This window comes from Meles meles, chromosome 1 (genome assembly GCF_922984935.1).
Source record: "Meles meles chromosome 1, mMelMel3.1 paternal haplotype, whole genome shotgun sequence".
NCBI lineage: Eukaryota > Metazoa > Chordata > Mammalia > Carnivora > Mustelidae > Meles > Meles meles.
The window spans coordinates 154,880,262-154,901,013 of NC_060066.1; the positions used below are offsets into that span (position 1 = coordinate 154,880,262).

The window sequence follows — 20,752 nt, forward strand, 5'->3', positions numbered from 1 at the left end:
GAAGGAAACGCATTACTTTCCCTTACAAACAGGATATGTTCATTTGTCCTCAGATATAAAATGGTTTATGGCATTTGTACAAGTTTGCAGTGATATCTTTATTGGCATTTTACAAAATAATTGTTTTAGGACATCAGAAAGCTTATTGTCTAGAGGTCATTTGTACTCTGGCAAGGACACTAACCTTGCCCACAACTGATGATTATTCTGTTTCAGTCTTTAAAGAGAAGGAATTATTCATGCTTTGGCAGTAATTGGGACTCATTGCTGTAAACTGCAGTATGAGCTTAATGGTTCTCTGCTGTTGACAACTATAGCATTTGACCAGGACCACTTTTTTTTTTTTTAATAAACATATAATGTATTTTTATCCCCAGGGGTACAGGTCTGTGAATCACCAGGTTTACACACTTCACAGCACTCACGATAGCACATACCCTCCCCAATGTCCATAACCCCCTCCCACTCTCCCAACCCCACCTCCCCCCAGCAACCCCCAGTTTATTTTGTGAGATTAAGAGTCATTTATGGTTTGTCTCCCTAGTCATCTAAATTCCCTTTCATATTCTTCCCTCACTTCTTACCTATGCACTCAACCTCTGTGGTCCCAAGCTACTACAGGGGAGGAAAAATAATTTCCCCCCTACTATCTTGAATTCTTGGCTGAGACCTTTTAATAAAATCCAAATTAACAAGAGAAAAACAAACAGAAGTTTACTAACATTGATATTGCTCATTTACACATGGGAGATAGCCAACGGAAAAATAAGTAACTCCCTGAGATAGCTTAGAATTCATGCTTAAGTAGCATTAACAGGGAAAGAGGAGGGAGGATGTAGAACTCTTATGAGAGAGGAAATGATTTTTAGGAAAGATAAATGGGTCTTAGAAGAACGATGAGTTTGTGACAAAGATCCTCCCTGCTACCCTCTCCTACTCTTATCTCCTACCAACCTCCTCTTTTGTGATAAAAGTCTATCTCCATTGTTGAAGCTCCCGGGAGTGGATTTTTGGCAATTGAAAGGCTTGTGACTGATCTGTGTTTAGGATAGATAAGGGAGGTTTAGTATTAGCCTCTCCCTGACTTTTTTACATGCCTACTACTCATCATAATCCATATACTGTACCCCACAGGGGTTCATTTTGGGGAGGCACATCTTGAACTCTTACAGTGATATTTTGGGGTAGCACATTTTGCTATCTTTTGCCCTCCCCACACACATGCATGATGAGCCCAAATGCAATGAATGAAGAAACATAAGGATTAGAGGAAATCACATCTATTCTAGAAACCAATAAAGGGTAACATTTAAATAAAAGATTCTTTCATAAAAGTACTTTTAATCATATGAAGATTGTTTTTCAGATACAGTGAAGATGACTTTGAGTCAAATGCAGAAACTAGCTCTGTCTGGCTTTATGCCATTATTCCCTGATATGTATAAGCAAACACGAAGGAGAGGAGATACTACAAAGCCCTTTATTTGTCAAGGGTAATAGTGGAACAGTGGCATATAGGGCCATTGTTACAAGTCATAGAATAAATTTCATGGAAAGTCTTGTTAAAAAATAAAATTCATAGATCCTGGATATCAACCTTTTGTCTGTACTGTCATTTGCAAATATCTTCTCCCATTCCGTGGGTTGCCTCTTTGTTTTGTTGACTGTTTCCTTTGCTGTGCAGAAGCTTTTGATCTTGATGAAGTCCCAAAAGTTCATGTTTGCTTTTGTTTCCTTGGCCTTTGGAGACATATCTTGAAAGAAGTTGCTGTGGCTGATATCGAAGAGGTTACTGCCTATGTTCTCCTCTAGGATTCTGATAGATTCCTGTCTCACGTTGAGGTCTTTTATCCATTTCGAGTTTATCTTTGTGTACGGTGTAAGAGAATGGTCGAGTTTCATTCTTCTACATATCGCTGTCCAGTTTTCCCAGCACCATTTATTGAAGAGACTGTCTTTTTTCCATTGAATATTTCTTCCTGTTTTGTCGAAGATTATTTGACCATAGAGTTGAGGGTCCATATCTGGGCTCTCCACTCTGTTCCACTGGTCTATGTGTCTGTTTTTATGCCAGTACCACGCTGTCTTGGTGATCACAGCTTTGTAGTAAAGCTTGAAATCGGGTAACGTGATGCCGCCAGTTTTGTTTTTGTTTTTCAACATTTCCTTAGCAATTCGAGGTCTCTTCTGGCTCCATACAAATTTTAGGATTATTTGCTCCAGCTCTTTGAAAAATATCGGTGGAATTTTGATCGGAATGGCATTAAAAGTATAGATTGCTCTAGGCAGTATAGACATTTTAACAATGTTTATTCTTCCAATCCAAGAGCATGGAACAGTCTTCCATCTTTTTGTGTCTTCTTCAATTTCTTTCATGAGTGTTCTGTAGTTCCTCGAGTACAGGTCCTTTACTTCTTTGGTTAGGTTTATGCCCAGGTATCTTATGGTTCTTGGTGCTATAGTAAATGGAATCGATTCTCTAATTTCCCTTTCTGTATTTTCATTGTTGGTGTATAAGAAAGCCACTGATTTCTGTACATTGACTTTGTATCCTGCCACGTTACTGAATTGCTGTATGAGTTCTAGTAGTTTGCGGGTGGAGTCTTTGGGGTTTTCCATATAAAGAATCATGTCATCTGCGAAGAGAGAGAGTTTGACTTCTTCCTTGCCAATTTGGATACCTTTTATTTCTCTTTGTTGTCTGATTGCCGTTGCTAGAACTTCTAATACTATGTTGAACAAGAGTGGTGAGAGTGGGCATCCTTGTCGTGTTCCTGATCTCAACGGGAAGGCTGCAAGCTTTTTCCCATTGAAGATATTTGCTGTGGGTCTTTCATAGATAGATTTTATGAAGTTCAGGAATGTTCCCTCTATCCCTATACTTTGAAGCGTTTTCATCAGGAACGGATGCTGGATTTTGTCAAATGCTTTTTCTGCATCAATTGAGAGGACCATGTGGTTCTTCTCTCTTCTCTTATTGATGTGTTCTATCACACTGATTGATTTGCGAATGTTGAACCAACCTTGCAACCCAGGGATGAATCCCACCTGGTCATGGTGGATAATCTTTTTAATGTGCTGCTGGATCCTGTTTGCTAGGATCTTGTGCCTCCATCAGAAAGGACGAATACCCAACTTTTGTAGCAACATGGACGGGACTGGAAGAAATTATGCTGAGCGAAATAAGTCAAGCAGAGAGAGTCAAGTATCATATGGTCTCACTTATTTGTGGAGCATAACAAATAACATGGAGGACATGGGGAGATGGAGAGGAGAGGGAGTTGAGGGAAACTGGAAGGGGAGATGAACCATGAGAGACTATGGACTCTGAAAAACAACCAGAGGGTTATGAAGGGGCGGCAGGGGGGTGGGGGGGGTGGGAGGTTGAGGAACCAGGTGGTGGGTAATAGGGAGGGCACGTACTGCATGGAGCACTGGGTGTGATGCCAAAACAATGAACACTGTTATGCTGTAAATAAACAAATAAAAATAAATATAAAACAAAACAAAACAAAAAAAAAAACAAAAAACAAGTAATTGACAGATGTACTCAGGGTGCTGAGCAATTATTTGAATAAAAATGTTTAGAATTGTTTCTTAAACTTCAAAGTTTATCAGATGTGATTGTAATAAATTCTTTATATAAATGGAAAAAAAATAAAATTCAACTAAATAAAATAAAATTCAAAAGTAAAATTCAGCTGAGTATTTTTATAGATCTAATTGGCTTCATTAAGTGACTCTTAAATCAGCATCTTTTTAGCAAGTGGACAGGAGCTCCAAGGAGAAGTTGTACAAAATGGAAGGTTTTTATAGGAAGTAGGGTGGGGCAAAGAAGTTACTAACAAAAAGAAAAAAGAAAAAAAAAAAAAAAAAGATTGTTCCAGGCAAGTTCACCTTTCCTAGGGGGAAGAGCAGGCAAGGGGTCTTATTAGGGAGATTTACCTCATCACTCTCTGCGGTATGAAGAAGGCCCATGTGACAGATTACCTCATTGGTGCTGACCAGAAAATTCCTGACTAGTTAAGTCTACATTTCTGGTGGAGGTTGGAACTAGAGGTTAAGTATTAAGCCCCAATTTGATGACTTGGCCTGCCATCAGTGACTATCTTAGATCTGTGGTTTTGTTTTTAAACAAACCCTAGTAAAGATAGGGTAACAGTGAAGAGCAAACTGGTATGAGGCAGGACTCCTTTGTGATAGGGCAGTTAGGAACTTCAGAAAAGAGCTTAGTCTCAGCCACATAACTTAACTGGAGTAGTTCAAAGGTCATAGAAAACTCAATATGAGAAAGCTGGCCTTTGACAGATGGCTTAAACAAATTGAGAATATATGCATGTAAATGATGAGAAAACAAATATAAAACATGGAAGTGAGTTCCAGGACATCTAGTATACATGAATAGGGATTTCAGTAGAGAAAATAAAGCAAATTAAGGAGAAACAATAGCCAAAGAAAAAACAATTTTTTTTCCATGTCATGGATCTCAGCGTGGAGCAAAATCTGTGAAAGAACTACATATATTTTCTTTAAAAATACTTGAAGTTCAGCTTTCTGGTCATAGAAGAAGGAAAAAGAAAAGTATACTTCAGTTGAGACTTTTTAACATAAATCATTAGGCAAATTGAGGTGTTGACAAGTGTATGGCATGTGAGGCAGAGTGAAAAGCATTTGCAAAGGCACAGAGGTAGTGCTAGAGCTTGGCACAATCATGACAAGAAGTAATTTAGTGTTATAGTTTAGAATACATGGTTGGGCATGTCAAGTGATGCTGGAGACAAAAATAGGATTATTATGGCAAAGGATATTATGTGTGATACTAGGGAGACAAGGTTTTATCTTGTAAGATCTTGGGGAAATATTTAACAATTTAGCATCATCCAATTTTCATATTAGAAAAATCATCATATGTTCTGTAATTTTGGAGTGGAAGGAAATTAAATATAAAGAAATTAGTTAGGGATGGTTCCTGGTTCATAACAACTGATTTATTAATAGGTAGATGGTATGGTTTATAGGGAAAAGATTGAAGAGATATTTATTTATTAGAAATCAGTGAATTTATGGGATGGTAAAGGGAATGGGGAAAGGAATGTGGATTTATTAGATGACAGGGTGAAGAATAGTGTTAGTGACTACATCTGTAATGCAGTATGAGATAATTGTTTGTTTGCTTTTTAAGATTTTCTTTATTTATTTTGAGAGCACAAGCAAGGGGAAGGTTTAGAGGGAGAGAGAAAGAGAGAATCTCAAGCAGACTCCATGCTGAGTGCAGAGCCCAATGCAGGGCTGAATTTCAACACAGATCAGGACCTGAGCCAAAACCAACAGGCAGAGGCTCAATGGACTGAATCATTCAGATGCCCCCCTCCTTTTTATAAGATTTATTTGTTTATTTTAGAGAGATCATGAAGGGGAGGGGCAGAGGGAGAGAGAGCTAAGCCGACTCCACACTAAGCGTGGAGCTGGACTGCAGGGCTTGATCTCACAACCCTTGAGAACATGACCTGACCTGATACCAAGAGTCAGATGCTTAACTGGTTATGCCACTCAGGTACTTCAATCATTTCAGTTTTTGACATGTAAGTAGAGAAATAGAATTGGAATTTTATTTTATAGAATTGTAAAGAGGTAATTCCTAATAAAAGATATAATTCCTAATAAAAGATATAACTACTATATATATATATAAAACTATAACTACTATCTCATAATATATAATATATCATGATATATAATCAGCATATATGAGATAGTAAGATGTAGCAAAGGAGGTGATCATTTGAGGAGAATTAGCAGAGATGAAAAAGAAAGCCTAAATTATACCAATATTTAAATAGTTAAATAGATTGAAAAAGAAAAGGCACCAACAAAACAGACTGAAAAACATTTAAAAGGTAGAAAAATTAGGAATATGATATGATGTTACTGTAGCCAAGTAAGAGCTGAATTACAAAAATAGGTTGATAATGCCAAATCAAACTTAGAAACCAAATATCACAATGTATAAGTTACCATTAATTAGTGATTTAATAGTCAACTAGTAATTGAATGCCCATTACAGACCAGTAGTTAACTTAGTCCTAGAGATACAGGATAAAGAAAGATTTGTTAAAATTAATGAGTTTATGTTGCAAGTGAGAAATATAGACCAATAATTGTGTCATAATATAAACTTGTCAAATAAAAGACAAATGAAGACTTAGGAGAGACTTTATTCAAAAAGATTATTGCAAGGGAAGGAAAGGGGATGTTGCAATAGTGGGAATGTTTTAATTGATCAGCAATCTTCAAACATCATTAAGGTTAGTCAAAAGTTTTTTTCTTGGAAGAGTAAATAAGGCTGGAAAGAACTGGTGTGGGTTAGTAAGTTGAAGGGGAGTGGCATGATCTGACCATAAATCAGGGAATGTTTTATCTTGAGAGTTGCCTATCTCAGGAGGGGCCATTAAAGGAGGGTTATATGGTGGCTCTGGCTGAAAGTGCACCAAAGTCCAGGAGCCTGGGGAGGGGGTGGGGAAGGATCTTTTTTTTTTTTTTCCATTTTATTTATTTTTTCAGTGTAACAGTATTCATTCTTTTTGCACAACACTCAGTGCTCCATGCAAAACGTGCCCTCCCCATTACCCACCACCTGTTCCCCCAACCTCCCACCCCTGACCCTTCAAAACCCTCAGGTTGCCCCAACCTCCCACCCCTGACCCTTCAAAACCCTCAGGTTGTTTTTCAGAGTCCATAGTCTCTTATGGTTCGCCTCCCCTCCCCAATGTCCATAGCCCGCTCCCCCTCTCCCAATCCCACCTCCCCCCAGCAACCCCCAGTTTGTTTTGTGAGATTAAGAGTCATTACCAAAGTTTGGTTAACAAGCATTTTGTTCTGACTGATCAGTGGGGACAAAACAGTTTAATCATTAAAAGGCAAATGGAAATTTAGAGAGTCTGTGTCAGGTCCTTGTCATAGGTAAACTAGAGGGGCATTGATGGGTGCTAACAAAGTAATATGGAGGAAGCATGCTTCCATTTTCTGACACGAAGGGGTAAGGAGATTTCTTAACCTTTCCTGTTTTCTAGGATCAGAGGGCTCAGGTAAAATTCAAAATTGTCAGGTATGACAAATGAGTGCTGCAAGGATAATATTATAGAAGGGTATTGAACTCAGATCAATGTCAAGAAAGGCTTCTTGGAGGAAAGAATTGAATATTCAAAGCCTAAGATAGTGAGATAAATAATTGAGAATGGCAGACAAGAAACTCAATGTCATCTGTAGAAAGCATTGAGTTTAATTATCAGACAGTTTTCAGGGGTATAAGTTGCTGGACATTGCCATTGTGGAAAGTGGCTTATGCAGGGCGAAGGGAGATGAGATTGAGGTAAAAAGGGGCTAGATCAAGAATTTTGTGTTCTAAAATCAAGAAATATGTAATTGATCTTCTCAGTGATGTACCTGTAAAATATATTAAGCAGGGATGCCATATGATCAGATTTGCATTTTGGGAAGTTCACTCTAGAAGTGGTTTATGGAAGCCAAGGGAAGTAGTTGAGGGAGGACTATCCAATGTAAAAGTGTCGGATACATTGGTAGGGGTAAAATCCAAAACCCAGTGAGTGGAGATACAGGAAAGGGGAAGTAGGGACAGCAAATATGGAATTCTATATCAAGAATCTGGGCTCTTAATGAAAGTTAAATACAAAGGGTGGAAGGTTGGATTAAGTGTGATCATTTATATGGATGCATTTTAAAGATGGGAAAGGCTACATCATATTAATAGGTAAAAGGATAGTGACAGTAAAAGATAATAGTGAAACAGAGAGAGATGGGACTTAACAGCAATGGAGTGCCTATCTTGGACAGTAAGGGAAATATTTCTTGTTTTAAGATTGAATAGAAGGCATTTCTATTCAGAATAGATAGGAATATAGTTAAATGGGAATACAGTTAAATGTAGGGAATGGAGGAGATTTGATTGATCGAGTTCAATTAATGGCCCTGTTTACTCTGTGAAGAGATGTTTAGGGAGTTCTAGGGAAAAGACTTAAAAAGAGTGTAGAGAACAGTACTGACCAATTGCAGTAGCTTTTATTGGAAAGGAAGCAAGCCAGGGCCAAGTAAAGCTTTTGTTAATTAGTAATGCATTTTTGTAAATATAAATCTAAAGTAGTACTGATTTGCAAGGCTTTGTGATTTCTTTTCCTGGGTATACATAGCTGATTAAGAGTATAGGCAGAAAAGAGGACATGAAGTGGTGAGCTGGTAATTTTCAGGGTAGGTGACTTACAAACAATATAAATTTTAGGTTTATAATGTATAATCCTTATATTAAAAATGTAAGTAAAGTAGCATTATTTCTAACCAATCAAATGATCAGTGGGTTGTAGGGAGTCTATATAATCCCAAATCTAAAATTTTGCCGGAACAGATCTTAGAGATAATTTCTTTAAAGGAACTACAGAATATTTCTCCCCATGGGAATGAGCTGTATCCTGATAAAGTGTCCAACATTCTAGTTAAGCTGCAACAAATTTTATACTACTGTAAATTATTCTGTGAATCCAACATATGTCAGTTTCCTATGGGAAACCACAGAATACTTTTAGAGTTTCATTGAATACCTACTCACGCTACCACCTTTTAAAGATCAACATGACTATGGTCAAAAGTTTATATTTATGTTATCAGATTGGGAAAAGAGTCTAGAATGAAGAAATTTATCATCATGGGTCTTGCATTTTGTGTAGAAAATTGAAATCATTTTGTGCTACTAATTCGTGATATTATGATCTAATAATAGTTATGAAAATGTATTTATCGGGGCACCTGGGTGGCTCAGTGGGTTAAAGCCTCTGCCTTCGGTTCAGGTCATGATCCCAGGGTCCTGGGATCGAGCCCCACATCAGGCTTTCTGCTCAACAGGGAGCCTACTTCCTCCTCTCTCTCTCTCTCTGCCTGCCTCTGCCTGCTTGTGATCTCTGTCTGTCAAATAAATAAATAAAAATCTAAAAAAAAAAGGAAAATGTATTTATTATATAACTATTATGCCTATAAGATACTTGTGAACATTTTAATAGCTTATATTATTAGACTAGCAATTTTAAAATGTCCCTTGGAAATACTTTCATGAAATGTAAATATTAAATATATTTTCATTATACAGGGATCAACCTATGATGATGAAATTAATAATATTAAGCATATTATCTCAAAAATTAATGAAATTCTGGCTCATAATTCTCCAGTTTTGATTGTTCAAAGATGGATACGTGGTTTCTTAGTTCGGAAAAACATGAGGTATGTTTTCTTTACTATTTGAATATTAAAATAACATAAAATCTGATAAAAAGGCAATTTTCCAATAATATACATTTTTGTATTCTCTATCAAAATGGTATTTTATAGAGTGTTTGAAATAGTTTTAAGGAAAATACCACATACTCTGTGGCAATATATTATATTTAGTGTAATATAAATTGATACTTTTATTTTTTATTTTAAATTTGCCATATAAATAGCCAATCAATAAAGCTCTTATTAATCATTGATGCAGATGGTTTTCTTTTATTAAGCTTAAAAATATCTGAAAAATTTGAATTCTCTCTTATAATGTGATGTATTAGGAATATAAGCCTTATATATATATATATAAAGGGATACAATAGAAATACAAATCATGAAATATGTGAAGATTACATATTTTGGGGGGTATGAAGATAATTTTGCAGAAATATCTGCTACCACATCAATCTACTTATTTTTTGGTTAGTTGTCTTTTCCTCTCTCTTTGTTTCCTGTATTCCTTTCCAATGGCTGGCATTTGCAAATAGAGGAAAACTTTTCTTGCAAGAATCTCTCAGCATTGTAATTGGGGAGATAAGGTAGAATACTCTGCCATAAACTTATTTGTATTAGTTGTGCCAAACATCAAACATATGAAAAAAATAAATGAACATTCTCATATAGTGTATTCTTCACTGCAAAATGGCAGAGTTCAGAAGCCAGAAATGATAATTGGCCCTGAAATATAGGTAGGATTAAATAGATCTAAAGTTGGGCAATGGGCATTCCCTGAGAAAGCAAGATTTAAGAGGTTTCACTAAAATGATATTCAACATTATGTGGTTAGGCTGAGAAAATGTTCTGAATTATCCTGCGTGTGCTAAATCACAGATTGCAATAGCCCTGATAAAGAGAAATAAGTATGAGGGACAAGTAGCAAATCTGACCAAAATACAGTACCTGCAACTTCTGAGGAAGAGGTCCCATATACTTTTCAAACTAAGGTCAAAGTGCAAGAGAGAGTGGGCTCCCAAATTAGGACACATGAAATGATTTAGAATAAAAGATGTGGGAAAGTTTCACACAGTTACTGACAGGTTTATATATACTTAAAATATTATTTCTATCTCATATGTTCCATTTAAATTTAGTATGCATTTTACATGAAATAAACATCTAATAAAGGGACTTGTCTTTAGTTTATGCCCCCAAAACTGAGTTTTTCTCTTTTAGAATCAAGATTTCCTCTAATATTCATGTAATGTGAGATAAAAACCTTATGCATGGAAATAATTTCTGAACATTTAGCATGAGTGAACAGAATTTGAATGAGCTTTGTGGAAAGAGACATCAGTAATAATAAATGACACAGTGGTTCAAGGCAGACTGATTTGAATTGTTTTTCTCTTTAAAATGTTGTTCCATTAGGCCCATTACTTAACTTCTCTGAGCCCAACTTTCCTCATATGCTGAATAGGAGAGAGCAGGGGCTAAAAGCAGGACTTATTTCTTTGCTTATTTCTTTGCTTGTGGGAATTTAAAATCATGAATATAAAGCATAGCATATTCTTATTAACTGCTGTATTTTAAATATTGTCATTATTGTTGTTATAACTTGTGCTCTCTGAATTGTTTGATTCCATGCGTAACATACACTTTTTTTTCCTTTTTTGATTCCTGTTCTCTTCTAATAACATTTGCAACCAGCATACACATAGTAATCTTTCAAAAATATAAATCTAATTTTATTCAACAACTTATAATCTTCCAATTGCTACCAATTTGCTTAGGGCAAATGGCTGGGATATTTGCTCTGACAATGTTCATAACATATTGTTATTATCATGAGCACTTACCATGCTATATTACAGTTGTCTGTATAATTATCTCTGTCTCCAGATGTACTGTACATTCTCTATCCCTAGTATGTAACAGAGTGCTTGGCATATGTTAGGTGCTCAAAACATAGTTTGCTCAGTTGATAAATACATAAATAGATTGTGGAAGTTAGGATCAGAAAAGTATTTCTGGATTCATCTATGGAAAGGGAAAACAGAAAGGAACTGGGTAATACAAAAGCTCCTCTGAGAGTGCCTAAAAGTACAAATGATTAGTCCTGTCATATGTCATTTTGATTTGCATTTCCCTGGTGATAAGTGATGTTGAGCATCTTTAGGAGTTTCCATCTTTAGGAGTTTATTTCCAGCCATGAGAAATATCTTCCCACACCCAAAAACTTTGCACCATGCTTAAAAACTGTTCATTTAAACTTCTTAAAATGTTATGTACAGACTTGAAATATCATATACTGCCTAAATTTAGAAAATAGTTATGATTAATGCTATTATCTTTTAAAGTAATAGTACCTCTGATATAGATGAAACAGTGCAAGGGAGGTACAATTTTTAATTTTTTAAAAATCTTTAATTCCAGTATAATTAACATAACAGTGTTAAGTCAGTTTCAGGTACACAACATAATGACTCAACCATTCTACATACTACTCAGTGCTTATCATATGTGTACTCTTAACCCCCTTTATTTCACCCATCTCTTTAACTCCCCTCTGGTAACCATCAGTTTGTTCTCTATAGTCAGAGTTTGTTCTTGATTTATCTCTTTTTTTCTTTGTTTTGTTTCTTAGATTCTACATACCAGTGAAATCATACGATATTTGTCTTTCTCTGACTGACTTATTTCACTTAACACTATGCCTTTTAGGTCCATCCGTGTTGTTGCATATGGCAAGATTTCATTCTTTTTTATGGTTGAGTAATTTTGTGTGCGTGTGTGTGTGTGTGTGTGTGTGTGTGTATGTGTATGTGATGTTTATATACACACCACTTTTACTTCCTCCATTCATTTATCAATAGATACTTGTGTTGTTTTCATAATGCGGCTATTGTGAATACTGCTATAGTAAACATAGGGGTGCATACATGTTTTCAGATTAGTGCTTTTGTACTTTTTGGGTAAATACCCAGTAGTATGATTACTGGATCACATGGTAATTTTAATTTTAATTTTTTGAGGAAACTTCATGCTGTTTTCCACAGTGGCTGCACAAGTTTGCACTCCCACCAACAGTGCATGAGGTTTCTTTTTTCTCCACATCTTCACCAACACTTGTTTTTTGTGTTTTTGATTTTAGCCATTCTGACAGGTTTGAGGTGATATTTCATTGTCATTTTGATTTGCATTTCCCTGGTGATAAGTGATGTTGAGCATCTTTAGGAGTCAGATTGAGAAAAATGTAGCTATGGCCAATGTTAGAGATATTGGTGCCTATGTTCTCTTCTAAGATTTTTACGGTTGCAGGTCTCACATTTAGGTATTCAGTTTTCAGTTTGTTTTTGTGTCTGGTATAAGAAAATGGTCCAGTTTCATTCTTTTACATTTAACTGTCCAGTTTCCCAGCACCTTTTGTTGAAAAGACTTTTTCCCATTGTATATCCTTTATTGCTTTGTTGAAAATTAATTGACCATATAATTATGGGTTTATTTCTGAGATCTCTATTCTATTCCATTGATAACTGTGTCTATTTCTGTGTCAGTACTATACTATTTTGATTAGTACAACTTTGTAGTGTTTCTTGAAATCTGAGACTGTGATTCTTCCAGTATTATTATTCTTTTTCAAGATTGCTCTGGCTATTTGAGGTCTTTTGTGGTTCCATACAAATTTTAGGGTTATTTGTTCTATGAAAAATGTTGTTGGTATTTTGATAGGGATTGCATTAAATCTATAAACTGCTTTGGATGGTATGGACATTTTAACAATATTTGTTTCCCCAATCCATGGGCATGAATTATCTTTCCATTTGTTTGTATCATTATCAGTTTCTTTCATCAATGTTTTATAGTTTTCAGAGTACTGGTCTTTTACCTCCTTAAGTTTATTGCTGGATATATTATTATTTTTGGTGCAATTGTAAATGGGAATGTTATCTTAATTTCTCATTTTATATTGGTTCATTAGTGCATAAAATACAGTGGATTTCTGTGTATTGATTTTGTATCCTGCGACCTTACTGAATTTATTCACCAGTTCTAGTAGTGTTTAATCTAATTTTTGGTGGTCTTCTGGGTTTTCTATATATAATATCATGTCATCTGTGAATAGTGAAAGTTTTACTTCTTTCTTACCAGTTTGGATGGTTTCTATTTATTCTTCTTGTTTGATTGCTGTGGCTAGGAAGGACTTCAAGTCCTATGTTGAATAAAAGTGGTAAGAGTGGCATCCTTGCCTTGTTCCTGGTCTTGAGGATATCTGGCAGTTTCTCACCAGTCAGTATGATGTTAGCTGTGTGTGTGTGTGTGTGTTTTAATGGCATTTATTACGCTGAGACATATTCTCTCTAAACCTAGTTAGTTAGTTTGTTTTTTTAATCATGAGTAGATGTTGTACTTTGTCAGATTGCTTTGTCATTGTACTTTGTCAAATTGTACTTTGTCATTTGCCTCTGTTGAAATATGGTTTTTATCCTTTCTCTTCTTGTAATTTATTACATTGACTGATTTGCAAATATTGAACCACTCTTGCATCCCAGGAATAAATCCCACTTGATTGTCTGAATAGTTTTTGTTTTTTTTAAATGTATTGTTGCATTCAGTTCCTAATTTTTTTTTAAAGATTTTATTTATTTATTTGACAGACAGAGATCATAAGTAGGCAGAGAGGCAGGCAGAGAGAGAGAGAGGAGGAAACAGGCTCCCTGCAGAGCAGAGAGCCTGATGCGGGGCTCGATCCCAGGACCCTGGGATCATGACCTGAGCTGAAGGCAGGGGCTTTAACCCACTGAGCCACCCAGGTACCCCCAGTTCCTAATATTTTTTGAGGACTTCTGTGTTCATATCTATCAGAGATATCACCCAGTAGTTCTCTTTTTTGTGTGTGTTTTTTTAAGATTTTATTTATTTGACAGCGATCGCAAATAGGCAGAGAAGCAGGAAGAAACGGGGAGGGGGGAAAAGCAGGCTCCCCAGTGAGCAGAGAGCCCGATGCGGGACTTGATCCCAGGACCCTAATTCACATTTTACTGATTTGTATATGATATGGAACATTTTCTTGTATGTTTATTTTCCATCTGTATACCTTCTTTGGTGAGGTGTCTTTTAAATATCTGGCCCTTTTTAAAACTACATTGCTTTCTTATCATTGAATTTTAAGAATTCTTTGTTAATTTTGGAAAACAGTCTTTTATCAGATATGTCTTTTGCAAATAGTTTCTCCTAGTCTCTAGCTTGTCTTCTCATTCTCTTGTCTTTGTCTTCCACAGAGCTGAAGTTTTTAATTTTAATGAAATCTAGTTTATCAATTTATCCTTTCATGGATTGTGTCTTCAGTGTCATAGCTAAAAAGGCATTGCCATACCCAAGGTCATCTAGGTTTTCTCCAATGTTATATCTTGTAAGAGTTTTACATTTACATTATAGTTTTGTATTTTACACTTAGGTCATAGATCCATGTTGAGTTATTTTCTTGAAAGAAGTACTAAGATTTGTATAAGATTCATTTATTTATTTTTTGCAAATGGATGTTCCAGCATCATTTCTTAAAAAGGCTATCTTTGTTCCATTGTATTGCCTTTGCTCCTTTGTCAAAGACTAGTTGACTGTAATTATGTATGGCTATTTCTGAACTCTATTCTGTTCCATCGATCTATTTATCTATTCTTTTGCTAATACCACCCTATCTTGATTACTATAGCTTTATAGTAATCTTGAAGTTGGGTAGTGTTGGTCCTTTAATTTTGTTCTTCAGTATTGTGTTACTGAGTCTGGATTTTTTGCCTGTAAATAGAAACTTTAGAATCAGTTTGTAGCTATCCAAAAAATAATCTTCTGGGACTTTGATTGAGTTTTCACTGAATCTATAGATAAGTTAGGATGAACTGAAATCTTGACAATAGTGAATTTTCCTATCTATGAAACATTAAATCTCTTATTTATTTATTCCTCTTTGATTTTGTTCATCAGAAGATTATATGTAGTTTTCCTCAAATAGAACTTGTACATATTTGTTAGATTTGAACCGAATATTTCATTTTCACAGGTGCTAATGTATGGTATTTTGTTTTACTTTATCATTGTTAGTATATCAGAAGGTGAATGAGTTTTGGCATTAACCTTGTATCTTTCAACCTTGCTATATAATTGCTTGTTAGTGTCAAGAGGGTGCTTTTTTGTTTTGTTTGTTTTGTTTGTTCTTGTCAGTTCTTTCAGATTTTCACATAGACCATCATTTGGAAACAAAGGCAATTTTTTCCTTCTTCCTCAATCTGTACACCTTCAATTTATTTTTTCTTGTCTTGTTGCATTAGCTAGAACTTCCAGTAAGAATGTTGAAAAAGAGTGGTGAGAGGACATCCTTGCCTTAGACCTCATCTTAGTGGAAAAATTTACAGTTTTGTACTTTTAAGTATGATATTAGCTATAAAGATTTTTGGTAGATATTGTTAATCAGTTGAGGGAGTTCTCCTTTATTCCTAGCTTTCTGTGAATTTTTATCATGAAAATCAGGTGTTGAGTTTTGTTAAATGTTTTTTTCTGCATCTATTGATTAGCGTCAAGCAATTTTTCTTTTCCCTTCCTTTCCCTTCCCTTTCTTTTCCCTTCCCCTTCCTTCTCCCCTTCTCCTTCCTCTTTCTTTCTCTCTGCCTATTAATTTGATGATAAAAAATGAAAAAGACGTTGCTGCAGGCCTACAGACATTAAGGAGAATACAAAGGACAACTTTATGCCAAATAATTTGGGTGAAGTGAACAAATTTCTTGATGAAATACAATTTTCACATTGACACAAGAAAAAATAAAAATGCTAAATAGTCCTATATACATGAAAGAAATTGAGTACATGATTGAAGTCCTTTCTCTGAAGAGACTTTAGTTCTAGATAAATTTACTGGTGAACTACTGTGTACATTTAAAGAATATTATATACCATCTTATGTAAGTTCTCCAGAGAGTAAGAGACAATACTTTTCATGTTGTTTTGAGAAGTCAGTATAGTATTAATACCAAAACCTGGCAAGGACATTACAAGAAAGAAAATTACAGGCCATTCTTATGAATATACATATAAAAATATTAGAAAATCATATCTAGTGGTACATAGAATATAATATTCTATTGCTAATATACCTGAATGAGCTTAGAAGCAGATTCTTTTTTCCCTAAGCGTCCAGAAAAGAGCCCAGGCCAGCCTTTTAAGTTTGTGGAATTTATTACTCAGCAATATAAAATAATATATGATAGAATTGTACAATGTAAGGCTATAGCTCTGGTATCTATAAGGTTTCATTTACATAATACCTTGTAAAATGAGGACTGCATGTATATAAATCTTCTCAATGTTTGCACAAGAATCCGTTGATCGAATTCAACAGAGTTAAAGGTTAGAAGGACACTTCCTTAATCTAATAATAGGTATATTTTAACACATTTATTATCACTTAATAATGAAATATTGGAATTATTCCCCCTGAGATCAGGAACAAAAAAGGTTGTCAACTGTTAGCATTTTCATTTAACATTGTGATGGTGGACATGTTTTTCATTGAGCATGTAATGATGAAACAAAGTGACAAAAAGGGAAGTTAAAAGATTAGGAAGGAACAAATAAAATTTTAATTTCCTACAGTTGTCATGTTTGTGATTGTGCAAGCTAGTGAAGTCATAATACAAAAACCAATGGCACTTATATAAACACAATAAATAAATCAATAAAAATTTGAAAATGAAATTAAAGATACCATTTATAATAGTATAAAAAATCACCATTTGTTTGTTTGATGTTCAAGAGGCAGACACAAAAATAAGATAAGTACAAGAAATTCATTTGGAGAAAGAAGAAATTAAGAAATTTAATTGATTTAAGAAATACCTTAAAAGGATTGGAATAGATAGGGATAGACATGACCCTGACACTTGGGAAGGGAAAGAGAGACGGGGCTGGGTAGGAAGCAATTCAGCAGCACAACTCTGAAAAAAAATCTAAGGTAGACTAGTGGGGGAATTCCTGAAAAAAGTAAATATTAGAAGAATCCTCTATGAGGCAGAAATTGGCCAGCACTATTTACCCTGATGTTTTCAGGCATTGATTGGGATAGCCTTGGAGAAAATGTATTAGTGGAACCAAAGTGGAACATTGGGCTGTTAGTCAGTTGTGCTCCCCATAGTGCATTCTTAAGGAGATGTGAGCACTGTACTTCTTTGGCTATCTTTTTTTTTTTCTCCCTTCCATGGCTTTCTTATATCGCATACTAAGGATACATGTAAGGAAAGATATAAATTACCTCTAAAAAGAAAACACTCCCCCCACTGGTTCATGCTCACTCTCTGTCTCTCTCTCTCAAATAAATAAAATATAATTTTTTTAAAAAAAGAACTTCTAAAACTCAACACCCAAAACTCAAATAATCCAATTAAAGTGGGCAGAAAATATGAGCAGACATTTCTCCAAAGAAGTTATATACATGGCCAACAGACACATGAAAAGATGCTCAACATTGCTCATCATCAGGGAAATGCAAATCCAATGTACAGTGAGATTTCATCTCAAACAGAAATGGCTAAATTCAAATCGACAGAAATGGTGTTGGAGAAAAAGAAACCCTCATGCACTGTTGTTGGAAATGCAAATTGATACAACTCTAGAAAACAGTATGGAGCTTCCTCAAAAATTTTACAGTAGAACTACACTACAGTCATCAATTTCATTACTAGGTATTTACTCAGTATATACAATGGAATATTACTCAGCCATCAGAAAGGATGAATATTCACCATTTGCATTGACATGGATGGAAATGGAGAGTATTATGCTAAGTGAAATAAGTCTGTCAAAGATAGACAAATATGATTTCATCATGTGTGGAATTTGAGAAACAAAACAGACAAGTAAAGGGGGATAAAAGAAAGAGAGACTGACCAAGAAACAGACACTTAACTATAGAGAACAAACTGATGGTTATCAGAGGGGAGGTAACTAGGGGAATGCGTAAAATAGGTGACGGGGTTTAAAGAATGCCTTTCTAATGAGCACTGGGTGTTGTATGGAAGTGTTGAATTACTATATTATACACATGAAACTAATAACTGGAATTCAAATAAAATTTTAAAAAATCATCCCAAGTGAATTATGAGTAATACGATTGTGCTTCATAAGTGATCTTTAAAATCAAAGCAATATTTAAGAGCCCCAAACTAAGAGAATTACTAAATGTATCCATAATATAAATAAAAAAATAAATAACAAAACATAAATCCAGACTAACACTCAGTAGAAGCTGGTTTATTTTCCCCAAGAAGAGCTTGAAATCAATAGAAAGGAACCCCAAAGCAAGAGTGTTTCCAAATACAGACATATCAGTCTGTGAATATGACCTCTGCTATACTCAACCTGTTAATATACTTAGATACCGCCTTTGTAGAGAGAGAATTTCCTGTAAGAGGGATGTTTTGGAGAGATTATCAATAATATGATGACTGGAAATCATTCAGAAGTGATAAAGGAGAAACTGATCCCTAGATGCATAAAGCTCAGCAAATTTCAGTTTGGATAATAAAAAGAAATTGATTCTGAGAATTGTAAACATCCTTAGAAAACAGAATGATCTTAGGTTTACAAGTAATAAGAGAAAAATAAAAGATAACCTATAAAGGTACAATTAGCCTGATAGTTTATTTTTCAACAACAATAATGGAAGCCAAAAAAATGAACAATATATTCAATGAACCAATAGAAAATATCTATCAGCCTAAAATTACAGGCCCAGGAAAGTGCTGTAAATATGAGAGAGGAAAAAAGCTCTGTAAACTTTTAACTTGCATTCCTTTATTTTGTTTGTTTTAGTCTACAGTTGCAGAGGCTTTAATCAGTATCTAATGATCTCTGTCTGTCCTTTCATCTCTAAGTATAACAGTAAATATTTCTATATATTTGAATAACTACCAAGTTTTTTTAAGTTTTTAAATTTAATTACAGTGTAGTTAACATACAGTATTATATTAGTTTCAGGTGTACAATATGGTAATTCAACAATTCTCTACATTGTACAGTGCTCATCATGATAAGTGTACTCTTAAAACCCCATGATCTATTTTACCCCTTCCCCTCTGGTAACTATCAGTTTATTGTCTGTAGTTAAGAGTCTGTTTCTTGGTTTGTCTCCCTCTCATTATTTTTGTTGGATTCGGTTTGTTAGTATTTTATTGAGAATTTCTGCACACTTAGTATGACTTTTAATTGCATTCCATTTTCATCACCAACTGTAGTGTTGGAAATTATCTAGATGCTATGATAGCTTCCAAGTAAGCTACCAAGCAGGTTTTTTTTCTCAGATCACAGAATAGAAAGTCTCCCAGACCAAATTAACATACTTGTACTGTAGTTAATTTAATTTACTTGAAACACATAGCTGGAAAAAAAGGAGAAAGATGAAGTGGATGTAGGCAAAAGTGGGATGAAATAACCACAGTATCTGAATCCTGTGTGGAACAAAGTTCATATGTTTTGTCTCTCACTCTGTTTTATCAAGCCTCTCTGCCAATGATTGGGTTATAAGACCAGAGTTAAAGATTAGTGATGGTCTTCAATAGTTAGGAATTGTTCTAGAGACAACACACTCTAAATTTATTAGAGAGATTCAGGAAAAAGTGTGCCTCACCATAGCTGTAAAGTAACTGATAACTGACTAGCAGTTAAGAATATTACTTGCATGTTTTAAGCAGAATATGCATGGGGTCATATTAGGTTCCTGATGGATGTGTGATTTTGTGGGAAACACAGCTGTCTATCTGGAGATGATGTGTCAGTGCTTTATGAAATTTTTAAGATGTTAATTCTCTCATTCCTTTATATTCTATAAATAATACTTTAATTTCATTTTTTATATCAGCCAGTGCATGTATATACCTGTTTTTCTGTATAGTGTGTTTTTTCAGGCTAATAAGTTACTTACTGTCTATCCTTAACACATCTTATGAATTTTGCATATATCTCACACTTGTTTATTCAGTATCTATACTTAGCATCTTATGAGCTTTCTTTTGTCCAGGGACAAGGTAATCCCAAGAAAGCAATTTTCTTCCTCTGACAATTTGTAGAGAGAGGATAGTGATAGTGGTGGTTATTATAATTCACCTTTATACTGGAGGTACATTCCATTTGATCCTAGATTTTGGGAAGGTTTCCCTGTGTAATACCCATCCTGATCAGACCTTACACTCTCCTCTTCTTGTATACTCAAGGCTATCCATAATACCAAAGGTTAAGATTATCTGAGTGAAGTAATTGTCCTAAGGTTGAAAGCTGGATTCAGAGACCCTGCTTATCTCTTTAACCTACTGCTTTAATTGGGTTTAGATTCTAAGAATATACATATTTGTCCTTACCCATGCATTATATTTTATCCTTTTTTTTTTCATTTTTGGGAAGAAAATTGGTCAGGGTATTTAGTCGGTCATACTTCAGGCAACTG

At 34.9% G+C, this 20,752-nt stretch overlaps 1 protein-coding gene across 1 annotated transcript in view; it reads left to right on the forward strand.

Moving 5' to 3' along the window:
* Window positions 1-20,752, forward strand: part of LRRIQ3 (leucine rich repeats and IQ motif containing 3) — a 222,657-nt gene that overhangs the window by 69,432 nt on the left and 132,473 nt on the right. The window contains exon 4 of the mRNA XM_045979656.1: window positions 9,152-9,285. Coding sequence (XP_045835612.1) covers window positions 9,152-9,285 — 134 coding nt within the window. The remainder of the gene's footprint in view (window positions 1-9,151; window positions 9,286-20,752) is intronic.